The sequence below is a fragment of the Nerophis lumbriciformis genome, linkage group LG06, assembly GCF_033978685.3.
Source record: "Nerophis lumbriciformis linkage group LG06, RoL_Nlum_v2.1, whole genome shotgun sequence".
In the NCBI taxonomy this organism is placed as follows: Eukaryota; Metazoa; Chordata; class Actinopteri; order Syngnathiformes; family Syngnathidae; genus Nerophis; species Nerophis lumbriciformis.
In genome coordinates, this window is record NC_084553.2 from 56,297,848 (window position 1) to 56,309,906 (window position 12,059).

At 36.3% G+C, this 12,059-nt stretch overlaps 1 protein-coding gene across 2 annotated transcripts in view; it reads right to left on the reverse strand.

Annotated features, from left to right (window-relative positions):
- adcy7 (adenylate cyclase 7) overlaps window positions 1-12,059 on the reverse strand; it is a 207,127-nt gene that overhangs the window by 7,456 nt on the left and 187,612 nt on the right. For both annotated transcript variants that reach the window (XM_061964558.2, XM_061964557.2), the window contains 4 exons: window positions 9,619-9,765; window positions 9,421-9,528; window positions 2,884-2,998; window positions 185-309 (listed from right to left, as the gene is read on the reverse strand). In XM_061964558.2, coding sequence (XP_061820542.1) covers window positions 185-309; window positions 2,884-2,998; window positions 9,421-9,528; window positions 9,619-9,765 — 495 coding nt within the window. The remainder of the gene's footprint in view (window positions 1-184; window positions 310-2,883; window positions 2,999-9,420; window positions 9,529-9,618; window positions 9,766-12,059) is intronic.

Consider the following 12,059-nt stretch of genomic DNA (forward strand, 5'->3'; position numbering starts at 1 on the left):
AGTCAGAGAGAAAAAAGAAGAAGAAACCTTGGACCGACTCGCCTCACTAGGAACATAAAGCCCGAGTGTTTGATAAGAAGACAAATGTTAGGTTGCCATGGCGACGCTTTTAAAAAGCAGCCAGATCAAACATAAAAGTGGTAGTATTGATAAATACTATTAATAATAATAAGAAGAGGCTTACTTGGATCTTTCCCAGCTCCCCTGTGCTCTCCATCCTGCTGGCGACGTTGACCGTGTTGCCCCAAATGTCGTACTGAGGCTTCCTGGCGCCGATCACGCCGGCGATCACGGGTCCGTGATTGATACCTGCACGCCAAACACGTGTTGTGATCTTAGCATCAGTTCTAGACAAACTCATATCGTTTTACTTGCAATTCTTTGATTTTAATGTGTATTGTTTTTTTATTCCATGCATGTTGCACAAGACAGGTCACATTTTAAAGTGCACGCAGATGTCAATACAGCTGCTAATGAATACTTTGAATGCAGCTATTTTCAGATTGTAGAGCTAATATATATACATATATCAGGAGGTTGCCTACAGCCACGACTGCTGTTTTTTGATCGACTTTGTAGACCACAGCCCTAATATTATTTCAAACTACAAACCCCGTTTCCATATGAGTTGGGAAATTGTGTTAGATGTAAATATAAACGGAATACAATGATTTGCAAATCATTTTCAACCCATATTCAGTTGAATATGCTACAAAGACAACATATTTGATGTTCAAACTGATAAACATTTTTTTTTTTGTGCAAATAATCATTAACTTTACAATTTGATGCCAGCAGCACGTGACAAAGAAGTTGGGAAAGGTGGCAAGAAATACTGATAAAGTTGAGGAATGCTCATCAAACACTTATTTGGAACATCCCACAGGTGAACAGGCAAATTGGGAACAGGTGGGTGCCATGATTGGGTATAAAAGTAGATTCCATGAAATGCTCAGTCATTCACAAACAAGGATGGGGCGAGGGTCACCACTTTGTCAACAAATGCGTGAGCAAATTCTTGAACAGTTTAAGAAAAACCTTTCTCAACCAGCTATTGCAAGGAATTTAGGGATTTCACCATTTACGGTCCGTAATATCATCAAAGGGTTCAGAGAATTTGGAGAAATCACTGCACGTAAGCAGCTAAGCCTGTGACCTTCGACCCCTCAGGCTGTACTGCATCAACAAGCGACATCAGTGTGTAAAGGATATCACCACATGGGCTCAGGAACACTTCAGAAACCCACTGTCAGTAACTACAGTTGGTCGCTACATCTGTAAGTGCAAGTTAAAACTCTCCTATGCAAGGCGAAAACCATTTATCAACAACACCCAGAAATGCCGCCGGCTTCGCTGGGCCCAAGCTTATCTAAGATGGACTGATGCAAAGTGGAAAAGTGTTCTGTGGTCTGACGAGTCCACATTTCATATTGTTTTTGGAAACTGTGGATGTTGTGTCCTCCGGAACAAAAAGGAAAACAACCATCCAGATTCTTATAGGCGCAAAGTTGAAAAGCCAGCATCTGTGATGGTATGGGGGTGTATTAGTGCCCAAGGCATGGGTAACTTACACATCTGTGAAGGCACCAGTAATGCTGAGAGGTACATACAGGTTTTGGAGCAACATATGTGGCCATCCAAGCAACGTTATCATGGACGCCCCTGCTTATTTCAGCAAGACAATGCCAAGCCAGGTGTTACAACAGCGTGGCTTCATAGTAAAAGAGTGCGGGTACTAGACTGGCCTGCCTGTAGTCCAGACCTGTCTCCCATTGAAAATGTGTGGTGCATTATGAAGCCTAAAATACCACAACGGAGACCCCCGGACTGTTGAACAACTTAAGCTGTACATCAAGCAAGAATGGGAAAGAATTCTACCTGAAAAGCTTCAAAAATTGATCTCCTCAGTTCCCAAACGTTTACTGAGTGTTGTTAAAAGGTAAGGCCATGTAACACAGTGGTGAAAATGCCCCTGTGCCAACTTTTTTACAATGTGTTGCTGCCATTAAATACTAAGTTAATGCCATCCATCCATCCATTTTCTACCGCTTATTCCCTTTTGGGGTCGCGGGGGGCGCTGGAGCCTATCTCAGCTACAATCGGGCGGAAGGCGGGGTATACCCTGGACAAGTCGCCACCTCATCGCAGGGCCAACACAGATAGACAGACAACATTCACACACACATTCACACACTAGGGCCAATTTAGTGTTGCCAATCAACCTATCCCCAGGTGCATGTTTTTGGAAGTGGGAGGAAGCCGGAATACCCGGAGGGAACCCACACAGTCACGGGGAGAACATGCAAACTCCACACAGAAAGATCCTGAGCCCGGGATTGAACCCAAGACTACTCTGGACCTTCGTATTGTGAGGCAGATGCACTAACCCCTCTGCCACCGTGCTGCTAAGTTAATGATTATTTGCAAAAAAAAAAAAAAAGTTTCTTAGTTCGAACATTAAATATCTTGTCTTTGCAGTCTATTCAATTGAATATAAGTTGAAAAGGATTTGCAAATCATTGTATTCTGTTTTTATTCACGATTTACACAACGTGCCAACTTCACTGGTTTTGGCTTTTGTAAAAATACAGAGTCAAAAATAACGACTGTATGTTTATGAAAAAACACACCAAAAAAAAATAACCTTCTAGGAGTGCAAATGTTTTTTATAAGAAGTTATTACATTGGATTTAATAAGACAAGTTGATCCTTAACCTGCCAATGAAAGCACGTGTCGACACTAAGCCGTAAATCCGCAAACAAGTGATGAAATTTGGCAGTGGAACATTTCCCCAGAATGGGATGACATCAGCTTGCAAACACACACACACACACACACACACACACACATACAAACAGCTACAGCTGGCCGAGCAAACTCACCCACGCGGAGCCTAAAGCTGTTGAAGGAATGTCGGTTGATGCCGTCCAACTTGCCCATCAGAGCGATGGCGAACTCCACCATGATCCCGATCTGCGCCTGTTGACGCTCCCGGTCCTGTAAGAGCGCCACAGTTGGCAAAAATCATCTTTCAATATGTGGCTCCTGGAGCCTGTTTATGAGAACAATATCCATGCTTTATTCCACTAAACCACCTACTTCATTCTGTCTATACGCCCACAACTTCATTGAGGACAGTTGTAAAAGGAGACAAAGAAGGCATCTTAATATAACGCCTGGAGCACTTTTTTGTTGTTGAAATAACACGCTGGATTGTGACGACACAGCCTGATTATTGTGTGAATGCTCCAAAGCCACACTGGTTTTCTACACCATACTTGCCAACCCTCCCAGATTTTCCGGGAGTCTACCGAAATTCAGCGCCTCTCCCGAAAACCTCCCGGGACATATTTTCTCCCGAAAATCTCCCGAAATTCATGCGGACTCAGGTCCTCCACAATATAAAAAAGCGTACCTGCCCAATCACGTTATAACTATAGAATGATGGAGGGCGAGTTCTTGATTTCTTATGTGGGTTTATTGTTAGGCAGTTTCATTAACGTCCTCCCAGCGTGGCAACAACAGCAGCCACTTTTTTGTATACGTAAAGCAGTTCGTCTGCCGTGAACAGCAATGTTGTGACACTCTTAAACAGGACAATACTGCCATCTACTGCATTTGATGAAAGCACTTTTGTGCGTGCCACACATCAATGCATCATCAGAGAGGGTGTTCAGCATGGTTCGAAAAATAGTGACAGAGAATAGAACAAGGATGGACAATTCAACCCTTAACTCAACAATGAGTAGATGAGTGTTATGTGTGTGTATATGTGTAAATAAATGAACACTAAAATTCAAGTATTTATTTTATATATATAATAAAATATATATATATATATATATATATATATATATATATATATATATATATATATATATATATAGCTAGAATTCACTGAACGTCAAGTATTTCTTATATATATATATATATATATATATATATGTCTTAATAAGGTTATCCAAAAAATAGTGCTCGATACCGTAGTAGAGCGCAATATATGTATGTGTGGGAAAAAAATCACAAGACTATTTCATCTCTACAGGCCTGTTTCATGAGGGGGGGTACCCTCAATCGTCAGGAGATTTTAATGGGAGCATTCGCATACCATGGTTTATATAGGGCACAGAGTGGGTGGGTACAGGCTGGCCTAGGGGCGTGGTGATTGGCTCATGTGTTACCTAGGAGGTGTTTCCGTCTATGGCGGCATGTTGTTACAATTTCGCTGCGCTTGTTGAGGGATGACAGGTCTGGACGGTAAATAATAAACAGTTTCTCTTTCAAGCATAGGTTGCATCTTTTATTACCACTATTGTAAGGTGTGCTGGATGCAAGAATTTGCCATGTTATTGAATATTCAACATTATTGTCTTTGAGGTCCCAAATGTGTTTGCTGAGTTCTGTGGTATTTCGCAGGTTTTTGTTCCTGAAAGAAGCCTTGTGATTGTTCCATCTGGTTTTGAATTCTCCCTCGGTTAATCCTACATATGCCATATGTAGGATTAATATGTAGGATTAACCGAGGGAGAATTCAAAACCAGATGGAACAATCACAAGGCTTCTTTCAGGAACAAAAACCTGCGAAATACCACAGAACTCAGCAAACACATTTGGGACCTCAAAGACAATAATGTTGAATATTCAATAACATGGCAAATTCTTGCATCCAGCACACCTTACAATAGTGGTAATAAAAGATGCAACCTATGCTTGAAAGAGAAACTGTTTATTATTTACCGTCCAGACCTGTCATCCCTCAACAAGCGCAGCGAAATTGTAACAACATGCCGCCATAGACGGAAACACCTCCTAGGTAACACATGAGCCAATCACCACGCCCCTAGGCCAGCCTGTACCCACCCACTCTGTGCCCTATATAAACCATGGTATGCGAATGCTCCCATTAAAATCTCCTGACGATTGAGGGTACCCCCCCTCATGAAACAGGCCTGTAGAGATGAAATAGTCTTGTGATTTTTTTCCCACACATACATATATATATATATATATATATATATATGAAATACTTGGTGCATTCTAGCTGTAAATATACTCCTCCCCTTTTAGCCACGCCCCCAACCACGCCCCGTCCCACCCCGACCACGCATTTTTACCATTTTCAAAAATAGTCCCGCTTTTCCCGAAACGTCCAATCTTTTCTGAAATTCCCATTGAAATCAACGGGACATTTTTCAAAGTTCTACAATTCCCACATTTTTCATCTGATTCAAAACGTCCCAACATCGAACTGTTCAGCCTATTCAGGAATCACGGGCTTTCCTTTGCCAAATTACAAAAAAAAATTCCCATATTTCCCAGAATTCCAGGTTTTCCGGGAAATTATTCCCATTCAAAATGAATTGGCCATTTTTCAGACTTCCACCATTTCCACCGATTCAAACCATTCCACCTTCAACACATTCCGGCACTCTGGAAATTTAAACGATAATGTTTTCAAGTTAAAAAAAATTCCAGGATTTTCCAGAATTCCTGGTTTTACAAAGCCCTGTTTCCACCCTTTTTTCTGGCGACTATTCCTTCCACATTTGCAACGCATTTCAACCGTTCCACCGTCAAAACATTCCTCTAAATCAGGATAAAAAACAAAGTTGTTTTTTGAACTGGAAAAATTCCCGGTTTTCCGTAATACCATTTCTCAATTCAACATGATCCTACTTCAACATTTCTCGACTGATTTGGAAAAAAATCAACACCAATCATTTCAACTCATTCAGACCAGTCAGGGTTTTTTTTTACCATTTTCCCGAAATGTCAATTTTTTTCTGAAATTCCCATTGAAATCAATGGGACATTTTTCAAAGTTCCACAATTCCCACATTTTTCATCTGATTCAAAACGTTCCAACTTCAAACTGTTAAGCTTATTCGGGAATCACGGGCTTTCCTTTGACAAATTCCCAAAAAATTCCCAGAATTCCAGGTTTTCCGGGAAATGTTTCCCATTCAAAATGAATTGGCCATTTTTCAGACTTCCACCATTTCCACATTTTTCAACCGATTCAAACCATTTCACCATTTTGGAAATTTAAACTATCATTTTTCTAAGTTAAAAAAATGCCAGGATTTTCCAGCATTCCTGGTTTCCACCCTTTATTCTGGCGACTACTCCTTCCACAGTTTTCAACGCATTTCAACCGTTCCACCGTCAAAACATTCTTCTTAATCAGGATAAAAAACAAAGATGTTTTTTGAACTGGAAAAATTCCCGGTTTTCCCGAAATTCCAGAGTTCTTTAATACCTAAGAGTTAACGTGTGAAATAACAAAATATTTGACTTTGAGGTGTATACCTGCAAAATTAGCTGATAACGTATTTTATTGAAAACATTTTTATTTTTTTATAGCAGGCAAATTAACATGCTAAAAGTTAACATTCATGAAAAAAAATATTTGACTGCGTGGACCTGAAAAATAAACTAAAAAGCTAGCATGCTAACACTAGCATGCTGCCCTCTGGGAAGCGCTACAGGTGCATTAAAACCAAAACAAACAGGCTAAAGAACAGCTTCTTCCCCAGGGCCATAACCATCCTGAACGGACTGCCCCATTGTCCCTCATAACTGCCTTCTCTTCGGTGCAATAACCCATTCCACCAACCACCCTGTTTTTGTTTTTGTTTTTTTCATGTATATATTCATTTCACACCATATTCATTGCACTTCTACATTTTTTATATTTTATATATATTTATATTTATATATTTGCACATTGTTTTTCTAGCATGCACACATCGCACTGTATGGAATGGCCTCAATCTCGTTACCTTGCGTAATGACAATAAAGCTGATTCTGATTCTGATTAGCATGCGTCAAGTTACACAATATTCGACTCAGGTGTATACCTGCAAAATTAGATAACATGTCAACTTTAGCATGTTAACAGTAAACCTGTGTAAAGTAGCAAAATATTTGACTCTAAGGTGTACACCTGCAAACTTAGCTAAATAGCTAGCATGCTAACATTAGCATTGTAACAGTTAACTTGCATGAAGTAACTAAATATTTGCATACCTGAAACATTTGATACAAAATATAACATGCTAACTTTAGCATGCTAAGAGTTAACATCTGAAATAAAATATTTGACTCTGAGGTGTATACCTGCAAAATTAGCTGATAACGTATTTTATCGAGAAAAAAAAGTGTATTTTTTTATAGCAGGCAAATTAACATGCTAAAAGTTAACATTCATAAAAAAAATATTTGACTCTGCGTGGACCTGAAAAATAAACTAAAAAGCTAGCATGCTAACATTAGCATGCGTTAAGTTACACAATATTCGACTCAGGTGTATACCTGCAAACTTAGCTAAATAGCTAGCATGCTAACATTAGCATTCTAACAGTTAACATGCATTAAGTAACTAAATATTTGACAGGGAGGTGTGTACCTGAAACATTTGATACAAAATATAACATGTTAACTTTAGCATGCTAAGAGTTAACGTGTGAAATAACAAAATATTTGACTCTGAGGTGTATACCTGCAAAATAAGCTGATAATGTATTTTATTGGGGGGAAAAAGTATTTTTTTATAGCAGGCAAATTAACATGCTAAAAGTTAACATTCATGGGAAAAAAAATTGAATCTGCAAAATTAGCTAAAAAGCTAGCATGCTAACATTAGCATGCGTCAAGTTACACAATCTTCGACTCAAGTGTATACCTGAAAAATTAGATTAAAAAAAAGATAACATGTCAACTTTAGCATGTTCAAAGTAAACATGTGTAATGTAGCAAAATATTTGACTCTGAGGTGTACACCTGCAAACTTAGCTAAATAGCTAGCATGCTAACATTATCATTCTAACAGTTAGCATGCAGGAAGTATCTAAATATTTGACAGGGACGTGCGTACCTGAAACATTTGATACAAAATATAACATGTTAATTTTAGCATGCTAAGAGTTAACGTGTGAAATAACAAAATATTTGACTCGGAGGTGTACACCTGCAAAATTAGCTGAAAACGTATTTTATTGAAAACATTTTTTTAATTTTTTTATAGCAGGCAAATTAACATGCTAAAAGTTAACATTCATGAAAAAAAAAATTTAATCTGCAAAATTAGCTAAAAAGCTAGCGTGCTAACATTAGCATGCATAAAGTTACACAATCTTCGACTCGGGTGTATACCTGAAAAATTAGATTAAAAAAAAGATAACATGTCAACTTTAGCATGTTCACAGTAAACATGTGTAATGTAGCAAAATATTTGACTCTGAGGTGTACACCTGCAAACTTAGCTAAATAGCTAGCATGCTAACATTAGCATTCTAACAGTTAGCATGCAGGAAGTATCTAAATATTTGACAGGGACGTGCGTACCTGAAACATTTGATACAAAATATAACATGTTAATTTTAGCATGCTAAGAGTTAACGTGTGAAATAACAAAATATTTGACTCGGAGGTGTACACCTGCAAAATTAGCTGATAACGTATTTTATTGAAAATGTTTTTTTTTTTTTGCAGGCAAATTAACATGCTAAAAATTAACATTCACAAAAAAAAATATTTGACTCTGCGTGGACCTGAAAAATAAACTAAAAAGCTAGCATGCCAACATTAGCATGCGTTAAGTTACACAATATTCGACTCAGGTGTATACCTGCAAAATGAGATTAAAAAAAAGATAACATGTCAACTTTAGCATGTTAACAGTAAACATGTGTACACCTGCAAACTTAGCTAAATAGCTAGCATGCTAACATTAGCATTGTAACAGTTAACATGCATGAAGTAACTCAATATTTGACAGGGAGGTGTGTACCTGAAGCAATTGATACAAAATATTCAATGTTAACTTTAGCATGCTAAGAGTTAACACGTGAAATAACAAAATATTTGACTTTGAGGTGTATACCTGCAAAATTAGCTGACAACGTATTTTATTGGAAAAAAAAACGTGTATTTTTTTACAGCAGGCAAATTAACATTCATGAAAAAAAATATTTGACTCTGCGTGGACCTAAAAATAAACTAAAAAGCTAGCATGCTAACATTAGCATGCATTAAGTTTAGAGATGTGTTGTGTTACGGTGCGGATGTTCTCCCGAAATGTGTGTTTGGTGTGGGTTCACAGTGTGACGCATATTTGTAACAGTGTTAAAGTTGTTTATACGGCCACCCTCAGTGTGACCTGTATGGCTGTTGACCAAGTATTTCTTTGCATTCACTTGTGTGTGTGAAAAGCCGTAGATATTATGTGACTGGGCCGGCACGGCAAAGTCATAAATTGTACTTTTTGAAACAGATACCGATAATTTCCGATATCACATTTTTAAAGCGTTTATCGTCCGATATTATCGCTAAATAGCTAGCATTCTAACAGTTAACATGCATGAAGTAACAAAAATACTTGACTCCAAGTCCCGAGTGTGACCTGAGTCTACTCCACCTGATTGTTCTCTTGCCCGGGCGTCCCGCTGAGCCCGGCCGCCGCCATGTACGTGCTGCCGATGGTCTTGATCTTCTCCACGCCGCTGAACTTGGGCTTGGACAGCAGCTGTGTTGACGACACGTGGGCACGTTAGCTACTTGACCCGCGTGCATTTTACCGTGTTTCCCCGAGTACTTTAAAAAGGACTTGGCTGACCTCGTCAAAGTCGGCGATGATTTCGTTGAGCAGCCTGAGGCATTCCAGGCCCTCCTTGTTGATATCGCACTCGGTGTAAAACTCTTTGAAGTCCGGCACTGAGGCGAACATCACGCACACGCAGCCATAGGACTTGTAGTAGAGGTCCTGTCCAAAAACAGCAAATATTTGGGCAGCTGTTGGGACACCCTTCTTCTCAAGAATAGCAGCCATGTCTCATGTGGACTAAAATAGTCTCTTTTTTTTTCTATTAATACAAATATCTAGCTTCTGATATAGGATATAGTCGTTATTATAGTTTGTCTTTTATGAAGTAAACAATCATTCGTATTAGGCATACAATAAGATGTAGATCAAAATCATTTAATTTACACAATTATTACTCTATTGGTGGGGATTATTCTGAAAACTTGGTTATACATTTATTTTTTTATTGTAAACATTCCCTAAGGCGGTGCCATATTGACATGCTTTGGCAGTGACATCACTGGTTTGAAATTTCCCTCACCTAAAAAAAATATATTTAGAATTTTAACAATATAGTGAAAATACACAAGTCATAAGTAAGAATAAAATGTATTAATGGATGTAAAGGAAATAATAAGAAGAAAAAAAAAGTATTAATAAAACTACGATGAAAATTAGAACAGTAAAAATGTGCTTATGAAATTCATATATACATATACACACACACACACACACATATACATACATACATATATATTTATATATATACACACATATATATATATACAAACATATATATATATACTTACTGTATATATACATATATATATATATAACTGTATATATATATATACTGTATATATACATATGTATATATATGTATATATGTATATATATACACATATACATATACACACATATATATATATAGTATATATATACACACATACATACATATACACACACACATATACTTATATATATATATATATATATATATATATATATATATGTGTGTGTGTGTGTATATATGTACTGTATGTATGTGTATATATATATAAATACACACACATACACATATATACACACACACACACATATATATACTGTATTTATACACATATATATATACACACACACACGTGTGTATATATATATATATATATATATATATACATATATATATACATATATATGTATACATACATATACACATATACATATATATACACATATATATATATATACACACACACACATATATATATATATATACACACATATATATATATACATATATATATATATATACATATATATATACATACACGCACACACACACACATACATACATATATGTATATATACACATACATATATATAAATACACACACATACACATATATACACACACACACACACATATATATACTGTATTTATACACATATATATATACACACACACACATGTGTATATATATATATATATATATATATATATACATACATATACATATATATATACATATATATGTATACATACATATACACATATACATATATATACACATATATATATATATACACACACACACATATATATATATACACACATATATATATACATATATATATATATATATATATACATATATATACATACACGCACACACACACACATACATACATATATGTATATATACACATACATATATGTATGTGTATATACAAAACATGTGTATGTATATGTATAAAATAAATAAATAAATATAATTAAATTAAATAAATGGAATGAAAAAACAGTGCCACCATTTTTTTAACGGAAAAATTCAGGCTACTTTTTTATACTGTAAATGTAAAATATATGGTTGTTGTGTTTTAATAGTGTATTATTACTCTATATTGAAAGTGGATTTTACTGTAAAAAATCTTACTGTAAAATTTTTGCATGAACAGTTTGTTGGATTAAAATCATAAGTCAAGCAGATATTTAAGTATTTATCTTTATATGAACAAAAACATTGTGTTTTTTTTAAATGTACGATAATATAATATTTTTGATTAAAGTGTAAATATATGTAATTGCACACAGTACATTTATTTTTGTAATACATGTATTAGGAAAAGATAAGGTACTTTATTAACACACATTATTTACACTCTTTTTGGGGGCCACATAAATTGATGTGGCGGGCCCGATCTGGCCCCCGGGCCTTGAGTTTGACACCCGTGATCTAGAATAAGTTTGACGAGCCGAGACGCGATTCAGCAGCAGCAGGACATGGGATGGCTCAATGCTGCCGCATAAGGTAGTAGTTAGCTCGATGTTATCAATGCACCGCTAAAAATAGTACTTATAATAACTATATCGCTAACGTTTGGTTAATATTCACATCACAATATGTAAATATATTGTTGGCGAGTTTTGGATGGCAATTAGAGGACTTTGTAGGCCCCTATTGACTCAATTATTA